General features: G+C 36.9%; 1 protein-coding gene across 1 annotated transcript; it reads right to left on the reverse strand.

Annotated features, from left to right (window-relative positions):
* Nucleotides 1-8,182: 8,182 nt before the first annotated feature.
* LOC144218804 (olfactory receptor 5B3-like) lies at nt 8,183-9,127 on the reverse strand. The gene has a single exon (XM_077748773.1). The coding sequence runs from the start codon at nt 9,125-9,127 to the stop codon at nt 8,183-8,185; it is 945 nt and encodes a 314-aa protein (XP_077604899.1).
* Between the last annotated feature and the right edge of the window lie 6,193 nt (nt 9,128-15,320).

The following is a 15,320-nucleotide window of genomic DNA, read 5'->3' on the forward strand; positions in this document are numbered from 1 at the left end:
TTCCATTTCTAGCATGTATCATTACTCCATTCCTTTTTGTTAGATTTTTACATGGTATAAGATTTCAAGTATTTCTGTTCACTCTGTAGACTGACTTACCATATTCTAGATGGTGCTCTCTGAAGTACAAATATTTTAATTTTGATGAAATCCAATATATATATAGAATCCATATATACATATATATATATGTATATATATATCTTTTCTCTTGTTTCATATGTTTTTGGTGGTGTATGTAAAAAGATTTTGCCCAACCAACGTTTACAAAGATTTATTCCTATATTTTCTCCCAGGAGTCTTAGAGATGTAGCTATAAACATTCAGGTTTATGTTTTGAGTTAATTATTGTATGTGGTATTTATTCAGTTTCATTCTCCTTATTTGCCATATTTTTTTGGAGATATATTTCACATAACACAAAACTCACCATTTTAAAGTCTACAATTGGTGGCTTATATTCATGATATTTTTATAACCATCACAAGTATCTTATTTCTGAACACTTTCATCACCATAAAATTAAACCCAATATTGAATAATGTTGCTATACGTATTCATGTACAAGTGTTTTGTCCAAATGTATGTTTTCAATTCTTTTAGGCATAAACCTACAAGTGAAATTGCTGGGTCATATAGTAAACTCTACATTTAACTTTTTGAGGGCCACCAAATGGTTTCCCATAGCAGGTATTATTCCTCATTCTCACAAGTACGTTATGTCCACAACCTCTCCAAAATTGTTTCCATTTTCTTTTTTATAGTCATCCTGCCAGGTATATAGTGGGGTATTGTGGTTTTTATTTGCATTTCTCTAGTGACTAATGATGTTGGGCATCTTTTTCTGTGTTTATTGGTCATTGGAGACCTTATTTGAAGAAATGTCTATTTAGATACATTGCCCATTTTTAAGTCCGGTTATTTATCTATTTAATATTGAGTTGTAAATGTTCTTTATATATTATGGATATTAGTCCCTTATTAGATATGTGAACAACAAATATCTTCTCCCATTCTTGGGGTGGTCTTTTCATATTTTTTTTGAATTTTATTTATTTATTTTGAGAGAGAAAGAGTGTGTGCATGTGTGCTTGTGCACACACAAGTGGGGGAGGGAAAGAGAGAGAGAGAGAGAGACAGAGAGAGAATCCCAAGCAGGCTGTGCATTGTCAGCACAGAGCCAGTCGTTGGGCTTGAACCCATGAGCCCCAAGATCATGACATGAACCAAAACCAAGTGTTGGGTGCTTACCCAACTGAGCCACCCAGGCACCCCTTCACATTCTTGATAATGCACTTTGCTGCATGAAACTTGTAAATTTTTATAAATTACAATTTATTTTTTCTGTGGTTATTAGTGCTTTTAGTGTCATATCTAAGCAACTCTGAAAGTAAGCCAAGGTCCAAAGATGTATGCCTATTTCTTAAATGAGTTTTATAGAATTATCTCTTACAGTTAGGTCTTTGGTGAGCTTTGAGTTAAATTTTGTATATTGTGTGAGTCAGGGTCCATATTCTTCTGCCTGTGGCTATCTAGTTGTCTGTCCCAGCACCATTGTGGAAAAGACTATACTTTCCTTATTGATTGGTTTTGACATCCTAGTCAAAAATCAGTTGGCCATGGAGATAGTTTTAAATTCTCAATTCTAGTCTACTGATCTGTACTTCCAACCTTATGCCAGTACTACACTGTCTCACTGCTTTCTTTTTTGAATATTTTTATTTGATACATATATATAACATGGAATTCACCATTTAAAATATTTTAAGTGTACAATTCAGTGGTATTAAGTACACTCACAATGCTGTTCAACCATCACTACCATCTATCATTTCCAAAACTTTATTGCCCTAAACAGAAACTGCCTATTAAGCAGTAGTTTCCCACTTTTTTTTTTTTTAATTTATTTCTGAGAGAGAGAGACAGCATGAGCAGGGGAGGGTCAGAAAGAGAGGGAGACACAGAATCCAAAGCAGGCTCCAAGCTCTGTCAGCACAGAGCCCGACGCGGGGCCCAAACCGTGAGATCATGACCTGAGCCGAAGTCAGACGCCCAACCGACTGAGCCACTCAGATGCCCCAGTAGTTTCCCACTTTTAATCTCCTTCATATTAATTTAATCTTCATCTATAAATTTTCCTATAGTAGGTATTTCATATGAGTGGAATCATACTACTATTCATTCTTTTCTGTCTGGTTTATTTCACTTGGCATAGTGTTTTCAAGGTTCATTCAAGTTTTGGCATGTATCAGAACTTAATTTTTTATGACCGAATAATATTCCATTGTATGAATATATCACAGTTTGTTTATCCATTCACCTCCTGATGAACAGTTACATTGTTTCCACTTTTTGGCTGTTGTGATTAATGTTGCAATGAACATTGGAATACAAGTATCTGAGTACCTGCTTTCAACTTTGGGGAATATATGCTTATGAGTAGAATTTCTAGGTCATACGGTATTTATCTGTTTTATATTTTGAGGACATAACAATTGGTTTCCACAGTGACTGTTCCATTTATATTCTACCAACAACATACACTGGTTCCAACTTCTCCACATCCTCAACACTTATTGTTTTCTTTAATATATATATACATATATATAGTCTTGGGGTGCTTGGATGGCTCATTGGGTTAAATGTCTGACTTTGGCTAAGATCATGATCTCATGGTTCTCCAGTTCAAGCCCTGCATTGAGCTCTGTACTGACAGCTCATGGCCTGGAGCCTGCTTCGAATTCTGTGTCTCCCTCTTTTTCTGCCTTTCCCCCACTCACGCTCTGTCTCTCTATAAAAAATAAATAAAACATTAAAAAAATTAAAAATATATATATAGTGTTAAAAAATACAGCCTTTCTAGTGTGTGTGAAGTAGTATCTCACTGTGATTTTGATCTACATTTCTTTTTTAATGTACATTTCTTAATAACTAATGATTTTGAACACCTCTTCACAGGTTTATTGATTATTTGTGTATCTTTTTGGATAAATGTATATTAAAGTTTTTTTTCTATTTTTAAATTGTGTTGTTTGTTTTTTCATTATTGAGTTGTATGAGCTCTTTACACATTCTAAATATCAAATCTTTATCTGATACGTGATGTGCAAAAATATTTCCCAACCTGTCAGTTGTCTTCTCACTTTCTTGATGTTTTTGATGTTCAAAGTGTTTTATTTTGTTGAAGTTGTATTATCTCATTTTTTTTCTTGCTTCAGCTCTTAGTGTCATATTTAAAACCTATAGTTATATCTAAAGTCATGAAAATTTAGCCCTATGTTTTCCTTTAAAAATTTATGGGTTAGCTCTTGTATTAGGTCACTGATCTATTTTGAGTTCCCTTTTTGTATATAATGGGAAGTGAGGATACAACTTTAATTTCTATGTATGAAAATCAAATTGTCTCATATCATTTGTTGAAAGGCTGTTCTTTCCACATTCAGTGGACTTGGCGTCCCTGCAAAAATCAATTGGCTGCATATATATATGGATACATTTCTGAACTCTCAATTCCGTTCCATTGATTGATTAGTCTATCTTTTTTTAACTTGTTTTTTTTTTTTTTAAATTCAAGTTAGTTAACATACAGTGTAGTATTGGTTTCTGGAGTAGAACCCAGTGATTCATTGCTTATTTCAGTACCACGCTGGTTTATGACTATAAATTTGCAGCTTGTTTTAAAATCAAGAGGTGTGATTTCTCTGACTTTGTTTTCCATGATTGCTTTGGCAATTTTGAGCCCTTTCCAATTCCATATGAATTTCAAGATCGCTGGTGTAGTCTTGGCCATAAAGACTACTAGAATTTTTTTTTTTAATGTTTTATTTATTTCTAGGAGAGAGAGAGAGAGAGACAGCGTGAGCAGGGGAGGGTCAGAGAGAGAGGGAGTCACAGACTGAAACAGGCTCCAGGCTCTGAGCCGGCAGCCCGCACAGAGCCCGACGCGGGGCTCAAACCCACGAACCGCGAGATCATGACCTAAGCGAAAGTCGGACGCTTAACCGACTAAGCCACCCAGTGGCCCCAGACTACTAGATTTTTTTAATTTTTATTAATGTTTTATTTATTTTTGAGAGAGAGATAGAGACAGTGTGAGCAGGGGAGGGTCAGAGAGAGAGGGTGTCACAGAATCCAAAGACAGGCTCCAAGCTCTCAGCTAGCTGTCAGCACAGAGCCCCACACGGGGCTCAAACCCAGGAACCGTGAGATCATGACCTAAGCCGAAGTCGGACGCTTAGCCAACTGAGCCACCCAGGTGCCCCAAGACTACTAGAATTTTGAAAGGAATTATATTTAATTTCTGGTTCACCTTGGGTCACACTGACATCATAAACTGAATCTAAAGTTTCCTTCCCATGAACGTGGGATGTTTTTCAACTTATTCAGGTCTTGTTGAATTTCTTTCTTCCTTATTTTATAGTTACTTCAACTGCACAGACACCCTACAAGCACCTGCACCTAGGATCCTGGAGCCACCATTGCCACAGGAGGACCCACACATGGGCCCCCAGATCTTTGTTTGTGCCTCCCTCATACACCAGCTGCAAGGCTGTTCTGTGAGCACCCATACCTAAAACATTAGCACTCTCTGCACCCAAAGGTCCATCAAGTGATGAGTGAATAAACGAAGTGTGGTTTATGCTTGCAGAGGAGTATTTCAAGGCAACAAGAAGGAATGAAGTACTGGCACCTGCTACAATATGAATAAATTTCAAAACCATTATGACAAGAGGAAGAGGTCTGTCAAAAGTGATCACATTATTACATAAGGGAGGATGGGAATATATAGACTAAGCTAATCTCTAAAGACAGAAAGTAAATTGATAGCTGACTAGAGCCAGAAGGAGGAGGTTGCATGGCAATGGACATAGACTGCTAGCTGGGTATGTAGTTTCTTTCTGAGGTGATGGAAGTCTTCAACAATTCATTAGGATGATGATTGGACAAACTTGTAAGTATACTAAACTCCTGTGCATTGTATACTTTGGTGAGTTTGTGGTATACAAATTGCATCTCAATAAAGAACTTTACAACAAGAAACCTACTACTGATACAGGCAAGAAAACGCACGCGTCTTAATTGCATTATACTAAGTGAAAGAGGCCTGACTCAAGAGGTTGCATATTGTATCATTCCATTTATATGATAATCTGAAAAACAAAACTATATGGGGATCAGCAAACTAGAGGTTATGATGGTCTAGGGGACAGGGGGGTTAACTACAAAGGAAGTAGGAGACAGTTTCAGGTGGGTGGGGCTTTGCTCTATGCTGATCTGAGTGGTGTATTGTATACATTTATCCAAACTCTCAGGAACGAACATACTGACATGTATTTAACTTTATTTTATAGAACTTACATCTTTCAAAAATGAAAAGTGAAGAAATGACAATATGAGCCAAAGGTATCTGTGTGCTCATTTAACAACTCAAGCAAAGTGCCTAGATGCAGTTAAATTGTTTCTTCTGTAGATAGGTTGGATGAGGGCCTCTGGATGTCCCCAAAGGGGTCCTGTCCCTCTGAGAACTGTGTCTCTAAAATTCTGTACTCATTCTCATTCATTAGCCTCTGAAATCCCAACATGGTCCCGCGTGATATCATTGCAGAGGGATCAGACTGTGTGCAGAGCCCCTTAGTTCATTAATTTGCAATTAGGAATAATCTAATATGTGCAATACCAGAATATAGAAAACAAAACACCAATGAAAAGAATCAAGTAGGGGCGCCTGGTTGGCTCAGTCGGTTAAGCGTCCGACTTTGGCTCAGGTCAGGGTCAAGTCATGATCAGGTCATGATCTCGTGGTTTGCGGGCTCTGTGCTGACAGCTCACAGGCTGGAGCCTGCTTCAGATTCTGTGTCTCCCCCTCTCTCTGTCCCTCCCCTGCTCATGGTCTGTCTCTCTGTCTCTCAAAAATAAATAAACATTAAAAGAATTTTTTAAAAAGAATCCAGTAAAGGCTATACTGGAGGAGAGACAGATCATGTTCATGGGTTAGGAGACTTTAACATACCAATTTTCTCATCTTGATTTACAGACAGATTCAACTTAATCTCAATCAAAATGTGAGGAAGAATTTTGGAAATATTGGTAAACTGACTGAAAAATTTGTATGAAGAGGTAAATCTACTAGAATACTTAACGTAGTATTTAAAAAATATAAATAATAAATAAAGTGGAAATATGCTCATTGCCTGACTTCATGACTTATTCTAAAGCTCTACTAATTGAGAAAGTGTATATACTTTGTGTGTGATTTAGTAGGGAGAAATAATTTCATGTCTTCTTTGCCACTTAATGAGATAATTTTAATTTAAAATATGTTATATATTATCCATTAGACAATGTAGTTTTCAAAACATCAATTTTTCCAAAAGTGGGGAATATAAGCAATGAGTGAGAAAATAGAAGAAAAACTAGTTGTGTCTTTTTTAAAAAAATTTAATCCTTATTTTTGAAATAGGAGAGTGAGAGACAGAGCATGAGCAGAAGAGGGATGCAGGGCTCGAACCCATGAATCGTGACATCATGACCTGAGTCAAAGTCAGACACTTAACCAACTGAGCCGCCCAGGTGCCCCAAAACTAGTTGTGTCTTATAGAAAGTTCCAAAATTCTTTTCTGAAGAATTATGTAATAGATAATGAGCTAAATTATCAGTGGTCCAAACATGTTAACAGTTGGACTCAGAGTTTAATTAATTTATTGGATAATTTAACAAATGCTTACTGAGGAATTAGTGTGAAACAGGCTATATGTTATGTTGGGGATGAAATTGTTAGTAGAGAAGACAAAGGTACTCTTCTTGTGCAGTGTACATTCTAGGTAGAAAGGTAAGTGAATAAATAAAGGGACAAATACATAAATAGAAATAGTTGAGTACTGATCAGAACTATGATGAATTAAGTAAGTTGGGAACAGTATCCATAGGGGGTGGGGTGACTATGATACAGTAAAATTTAAGGAAAGACCTCAGGGAAGTGAGGGAGCTTTCTAAGCATTGGCAACAGCAGGTACAAAGGCCCTGAGGCAGGATTGAGCTTGGATTGTCCTGGGACAGCAGGGAGCCCAGTGTGAGGGAAGAGGAAAGAGGAATTAGGAGAGTGGCAGGACATGACATAGCTCATGTGAAACTAAAGTATCCTTGCGTGAGGGACACTAGCCATTTCATAGTATTTCCAGAGAGAAAAATAGCTAACGTTATCATTACTCAGTGCATTTATCTTACACAGTTGGGGAGTTGGTATTCCTACAGAAAAATGGAGAAACTGCTATATTTAATCAATTGATCCCCTTTTCTGATACTCTGGTCTTCCTGCTTTTGAAAGTTATCATGTGACCATTCTTCTACCAAATGACTTTCTGAAGACATAAAGATGAATTCCTTCAAGATTTTACACATAGGTGATTCTGAAAAAAACATGTTCTAACGAAAAAAGCACAGACTTCTTTAAAAAATCCATGTCAGGTTTTCTTCCTTCATTTTGGATTCTTATAATAGTTTTTTAAACTAGAAAAAAATTTATTAAGTTAAATTTATTTATTTATTTATTTATTTTAATAGTTTATTGTCAAGTTGGCTTCCATAAGAGGGGAAATTTGTCAAAAGAGGTAGCTGGAGTATGGTTAGTTTTTAATAAGAAAGTTAAAAATAATTAATTGTGAATCAGAGTACAAATTAATGTCTAGCATTTAAAATTTTTTTCTAACACCCAGTGCTCATAGAAAAAAATTTTAAATGCTAGACATTAATTTGTACCCTGATTCACAATTAATTATTTTTAACTTTCTTATTAAAAACTAGCCATACTCCAGCTACCTCTTTTGACAAATTTCCCCTCTTGAGTGTATGTGCACACCAGGGACCCTTGCATGCACTTCTCTTCATGGGTTTGGGCTGAGTTTCACAAATATACTTGCATTGGCATATGGTGGGAAAAATGTGAACATATGAATAAATCACATATAATTAATAAGCCTCATGATAAGAGTGATGTAAACATTTTAAGGTCCTCATGGCTATTTCCATCCAGATATTACACAACTGGATCATCTTCTTTTTCATCTTTTTTAGTGACAGGCTTTTGAAGAGGAAAGTATCACAGCAGTAATTTAACTGCAATGTGGGCTGTAAACAGCAAGTTACACAACCAGAATGAAGGTGGGTCATTGTGGATCCTACAACCCTAAGAGGTGAAGCTTAGAGACAGTTTTGCTTTCTCAACAACCTTCTTGAAAGCATTCTTGACCTCTTTGTTCCTCAGGCTGTAGACCACAGGGTTTAGCACAGGGATGACCATAGTATAGAACACAGATACAATTTTGTCTGTGTCCATGGAATGGCTGGAGGTGGGCTGGGAGTACATGAAGATGACTGTCCCATAGAAGATGGAGACTGCAGTGAGGTGAGAAGCACAGGTGGATATAGCTTTCAGGTATCCCTCTATTGAAGGCATCTTCAGGATGGTGATAAATATGAACAGGTAGGAAATCAAAATAACCAAAAGACCAAAAAAGATGTGGAAGGTTGCTACAAAAACAAGAACCAGCTCACTGACATGTCTATCAGAACAAGAGAGAGACAAAACTGCAGGAATATCACAGAAAAAGTGATGGATCACATTGGACTTACAGAAGGAGAGATGGAATGTGTTTCCAACATCCACAGAAGCATTCAGAAAACCAAAAACATAGGAGCCTATAGCCAAACGAGCACACACACCTGTCGTCATGGTGGTGGTGTAATGGAGGGGTTTACACACCGCTGCGTAGCGATCATAGGCCATTGAGGCCAACAGGTAACTCTCCACTGTGGCAAGGACCGCAAAAAAGAACATCTGAGCAGCACACGCATTGTAGGAGATGACCTTGTCTTCTATAAGTAATCCAGCCATGACCTTGGGAGTGACAGCTGTAGAGTAACCAAAGTCCACCAGAGACAGGTTACTGAGGAAAAAGTACATGGGAGTGTGGAGACAGGAGTCCAAGAGAATCAACACCATCATCCCCAGGTTCCCAACCACATTGATGAGGTAGAGGAGGGTGAACATGACAAAGAGGGGGATCTGCAGCTCTGGGGCATTGGTTAGTCCCAGCAGGATGAATTCAGTCACTTCTGTGTTGTTCTCCATGGTGTTCTTTGGGAATCACAAGATGCCCTGTAGTGATGAGAAATAAAGAAACAAAGTCATAAACGAATGAGAGATTGAAGTGAAATTCATTCAATATTGCTTGTGTATACACACACACACACACACACACATTTGTACACAATATTTCATTATAGCAAGAATTTGTGTTGTACAATTCCCCAGATCTAAAGTATGGGCTAGACACTAAAAGTTAAAGCACAAATTATCTGTAGAGTTTGACACTGTTAAAGCTGAAAGATCTTCATGGATTATTTTCCAACTTTTCAATTTTGTGAATTTGTAAACAGTGGTGTAGAAAATGTAATATCTTAATTATGATGAATCATCTTGAATGAATCCATATGTCAATTCAGTTTTTCTGAGCCTAGTAAATGCTCATATCTATGGTTCTTATGTGTAAGACACAGCTCTAGACACTTTTTATGAATATTCATTTATTATTCTCAACAAATCTATGAGATTGATTACTTGTTATCCCCATTTAACGTATGAAGCACAGAGCTTGAGTAATGTATTTTTAAGTTTGCAAAATTATTTTCACCAAAGCCAAACTTTGTGCTCAGGCAGAGTGAGTACCAAGTCCGCTGGTCTCACCTGAATTTAAATCACATTGAATTTAACTCAGTTCATGATCACTCTATCTCCAGTGTCATAAACTCAGTGCTTGGGGTTTCACAGTGAAGTAATCGAGAGACATGTGCATGGTGCATGTGGTATAATAACTGTAGCAGTAGGGGATTGGACAATCAGCAGAGACAGTCTGGGGAGGGCATGGCATTGAGTATAAAACTTGGGCTCTGGGACCAGGCTCATGTCAGTCTTAGCATTCACTACTGAGGAGTCTTTGGTCCTAACCTAACTCCCTGTTTTTCTTCATCTACAAAATGAAAATAATAATGAGACTTCACTCAAGGTGTTATTGTAAGAATTAAGTGAGATAGTATATAATATATAAAAATCAAAATAAACAAAATGCAGAGTATTTAGTACAACCTGATTAGTGTAAGGTATGGTCTTATTAGTAGGATGGAATGATAGCCTCTATGTTGGCTTAAAAAAGGTCAGGAGTGACATACAAACTCAGTGTGGATGAGTGTTTAGTCTGCTGGTGTCCCTCTTCAATATGCTTTATATCACACACTTGGTTGCTCTAGTGGAATCTTCTGTGTCCTCAGTGTTTCTCAGTCTGTTCTTCCTCTGCCTACATGAGTGGCTGTTTCATCTGCTGCATGGCTGCCACTCTTTTGCTTAATTTCTTTCTTAAAATCCATGTTTTAGTTTGTGTTCAAAGTGTCCCCTTAAACTCATTCTTTCTTTCATTATGGTTATCCCACAGTTGAATCACAGGGATCAATGGGTGGATGTTCCTAATTTGTTGGTCTTTAGCCTGAAGATCTGTGTTTTGGCCAATTTCATGTTTTCAAACTGTTTACTTGAGTGTCATCTTGTGTAGGAATCATATTTTTAATCTTTTCAATGGACTTGGAAGCCTTTAGAAGGACATTTGTCCCTTGCTAATCGCTAGATCACTGATGCCCTCCTTAATTCTTTTAACAGATAGTGAATAAGATGAAATTAACACCTACTCAATCAGAGCATCATGTATCCATCTATTTTTAAATTAGGTTTTTTAATGTTTTATTTGTTTTTTGAGACAGAGAGAGACAGAGCATGAGTATGGGGGACATAGGGGGGGGGGGCACAGAATCTGAAGCAGGCTCCAGGCTTCAAGCTGTCAGCACTGAGCCTGATGCGGGGCTTGAACCCACAAACCATGAGATCATGACCTGAGCCGAAGTAGGACACTTAACCAACTGAGCCACCCAGGTGCCCCTATTTTTAAAATAGGAAGAGCAGCATGATAATGTTTCACAATGATCAGTAAACTACTTACTGATGGAAATTTTGATGCGTGTGTCTAGCCTCATATCACTGCTTTAGAAATTTATTTCTGTATTTAAATAATTCATTGTATGTATAGATGCGCCATTGGTTTTGCTTGAATTACATTTCTCACTAAAAGTGTATGTAGAACATAGAAGCTTACCTTGCTGCTGGAAAAGAAGGAACAGTCAATCCTGAAGAGTTAGATTGGAATCAGAAATTCAGCCACGGGATGATGTATACATACTGTGAGAGATAGTTTTTATCAGGTGCTGATCAAATAGTTCCAAGATGTTTAATATAAATAAAGATGAAGGGAAGAATGCAACATGTAGCCAGGAACCTATGTTGAATAGCTGAATCCCCCATGCAATCTTTGTGTACCTTTGGAGGGCTCTCTCTTGTCTTCTTATCTCTAAAATGAAGCAGAAAATTACTTCTCCCACATAATATAAGAAATTCGTCTGTGAAGGGCAAATGAGGGAGGCTCTCTAATATACCTGCCAGAGGGGTTATCTTTCTAAAGTCAATGAATATAATTTTCATCTTGAGGTGTTTTCCCTGGCCATCACTGGAAGTTCATGACAAATCCTCAGGTGAGGATTTGGGGGTGGGAAGAAAGTGCTGCATGTCCTAATGACTACTAACATTCAAATGAATATATGATGGCCAAAGGGGCTCAGCATATGTCGGGTCCTTTTAAAATGAGATCATATTGAGACATGCTGGGAGTTTTAAAGGCTATTTCATAGCGATCAGGAAGCAGTTACAGAGATGTAAAGTCTCTGGGGATGTCCCTCAGGAGGGCATCTGTAGCTCTTATCTCAGTTTCCTAGGGAAGTATCAATTAATTTTCCTATGGGGACTTGGTTGGATATGTTGAGGGTGCACACATGTTTTTGTATTACTTGTTTTGTTTTACTCCCTGCTTTCTAATTAACATGTAATTTACAAACAGTAACATTTATAGTTTTCAATACTGTAGTTTGAACAACTGTTGAAACTGGGTCAAATTTATCTGGTCACATCACTGCCAACACAATCACGACATAGAAGAGTTCCGTCATCTAAACAAAATCTCTGAGCTTCTTTGCCATCAACCCTTTTCCTACCCTATGGTGACCACTAGACCATTTTCTGTCCATATTGTTTTGCCTTTGTAGGGGGGTCATTTAAAGCGAATCATTTAAACATGTACTAGGATTTAAAGTGAATCTTAGTACATGTAACCTCTGACTCTGGCTTCTTCCAGTTAGCATGGTGCATTTGAGACCCATCCATATTGGTAGCTATGTTAATCTCCTAGAGCTACCCTAAAAAGGTACCACAAGCTGGATGTCCTATATAACAGAAATTTATTTATCTCACGTTTTTGGAGGCTAGAAATCTGAGATCAAGCTGCCAGTAATGCGGTTCTGTTGGTTCTCTCTGAAAGCTGTAAGGGAGCATCTGTTTCATAGCTTTCTTTTCGCTGCTGGGTGGTTTGCTGGCCATCTTTGGTACTCTTTGTCTTCTGCTATCACTTCCCATTCTCTGTGTTCACATGATGTGTCCCTCTTCACATGGTGTTGTCCTTGTGTGTATGTCTTTCCAAGTTGTCCCTTTTTATAAAGACACCAGTCATATTGACTTAGAAGCCCATTCTGTTCCAGTAGGTCCTTATCTTAATAATTACGTCTGTAATGACCCTGTTTTTGACCAAGATCATCTTTCGAGGTAATGGGGGTTAGGACTTCAACATATAAAATTTAGAGACACAATTCAGCCCATAACATAGCAGCAGTAAAATTTTTTTCATTGCTGGTTTTATTCCATTATATGGACACTACAGGTTGTTTATGCATTTCCCAGTTGGGGGACACCTGTGTCCCATCTAGTGTCTCAGAATTAAGAATAAAGTGTATCTAAACTTTTGTTTATTTTTTCATGAACTAGATTTTTTTAAAAAGTTTATTGTTAAGTTGGTTTCCATATAACACCCAGTGCTCATAGTGGGTAATTATCTCTGAGTTGGGTTGCTGGGTCAGATGGTAAGTATATTTTTAACTAAGTGGAAACTGTCTAACTGTGTTTTTGAGCGACCACATGGAGAGGCCCTGCCCTTCCCAGACAACCTGTGTTATGAACTTGTACTATCATATGTGAGAAGCAAATCTGTAGTACACTGAATTATCACCCCCAAATGTCATATCTTGTCAACTGGATGTGTTATGCTTTCCATATAACAAAGACTTTGCAATTAGGGTTAACTTAAGGGCATAAACTTGGGATATAATCATGGGTTAATTTTTGGACCCTAAAGGCAATACTAGTGTCTTTATAAGAGAAAGGCACAAAAATGGAAGTCTAAGGATTTGAAGGGCCTGTAACTCCATAGAAACACTAGCAAAACAAACAAAAAGCAAAAAATGAGCCAAACTATCAGAATAAACTTGGTCTGAGGTATATGGAAAATGCCAAAAGGTATAACAACCAGATAAATGTCAAATCATGAAAATGACTAAGCTATAGTGTTTATGGAAATTATGTCATACAGGTAAGTGACTTCCAGTTACCACAACAGAGGCATGAGACACCACACACAAACCGTCAGTCAAAAATAATAGTTTAGAAAACTAATGAAACAAACAAATACAACCCACAATAAGTAAAATAACAATAATAACAAAAACCTGAGTTGGAAGAATCTGAATTCCCAAGGTTAACACACTATATATGCACAGTATTCCATTTTCATCAAAAACTGAGACATGAAGAGAAACAAGAAAGTACGTCCCATCCATGGGGGAAAAAAAGAAATTAAAAGAAAACTTCCTGAAGAAGCATAGACATTGCACTTATTGGACACAGTAAAAATTGTACTGGACACAGATTTTTATTTATTTATTTATTTTATTTTTAAAGTTAATTTATTTTTTTAATTTACATCCAAGTTAGTTAGCATATAGTGCTACAATGATTTTAGGAGTAGATTCCTTAATGTTTTTACTCATTTAGCCCATCTCCCCTCCCACAACCCCTCAAGTAACCCTCTGTTTGTTCTCCATATTTAAGAGTCTCTTATGTTTTCCCCCTCCCTGTTTTTATATTATTTTTGCTTCCCTTCCTTTATGTTCATCTGTTCTGTGGACACAGATTTTTAAATCAACTGTCTTCAGTACGCTCAAGGAACTAAAAGAAACCAGGATAATTATGTCTCAGCATTAGAGAATATCAATAATAATATAGAAATGATCGTTAAAGAACTACATATAAATTCTGGAGCTGAAAATACAACAACTGAAATGAAAATTTTACTAGAGGGTTTTGAATAGTATTTCATCATGAAGAAAAAAGAATTAGTAAATTTCAAAATATTTCAAATGAGTTAATCAGTGTGAGGAACAGAAGAAAAAAGAATGAAGATAAACTGATCAGAGTGTAAGAGACCTGTGTATCACCATCTAGTGTACCAACATTTGCATAATGACAGTTCCAGAAGGAGAGGAGAAAGAAGAGGCAGAAAGAATATTTGAAGAAATAAAGTCTAGAATTTCCTCAAATTTGATTTTAAAAATGTATCTTCACATTGAAGTAGCCCATGAAACAGCAAGTAGGATCATAATCGCATTCTTTGAGGTAGATATTACCTCAATATGAAGCCAGGCAAAGACATTATAAGAAACAAAAACTACAGGCCAATATTCCTTATGAATATAGATGCAACAATAACCAACAAAATGTCAGTAAACCAAATCCAGCTACATAATAAAATAATTGTATAGTTGGACTTAATAGGATTTGTCCTAGAAATACAAGGATGGCTCAATATGTGAAAAGCAATCAATGTCATGAACCACTTAAACAGACTCAAGGAAAAAGAATATGGTCCATCTCATTGATTTATAAAAAGCTTTTGACAGGGGTGCCTGAGTGGCTCAGTGGTTTAAGCCTTTGACTCTTGATTTCCGCTCAGGTCATAATCTCATGGGTTTGTGAGTTTGAGCCCCACAAACTTGGGATTCTCCCTCTCTTCACCTCCTCTGTTTTCTCTCTCTCAAAATAAACTGTAAAAAAAAAAAGCTTTTGACAAACTCTTACATACTTTTATTATAAAAGGAAAAACTCAGAAATCTAGAACAGTGTGAAAATTCCTCAACTTGATGAAGGGCACTTATGAAGAAAACCACAGCTAATAATATTATTCAAAGATGAACTGTGGAAATATGTCCCCTAAGTTAAAATACAAGATAAAGATATTGATTTCACCACTTCTATAAAAAATTGTACTGGCAGGTCTAACCGGAGC

This window comes from Crocuta crocuta, unplaced genomic scaffold, assembly GCF_008692635.1.
Source record: "Crocuta crocuta isolate KB4526 unplaced genomic scaffold, BGI_CrCroc_1.0 scaffold323, whole genome shotgun sequence".
Classification (NCBI taxonomy): domain Eukaryota; kingdom Metazoa; phylum Chordata; class Mammalia; order Carnivora; family Hyaenidae; genus Crocuta; species Crocuta crocuta.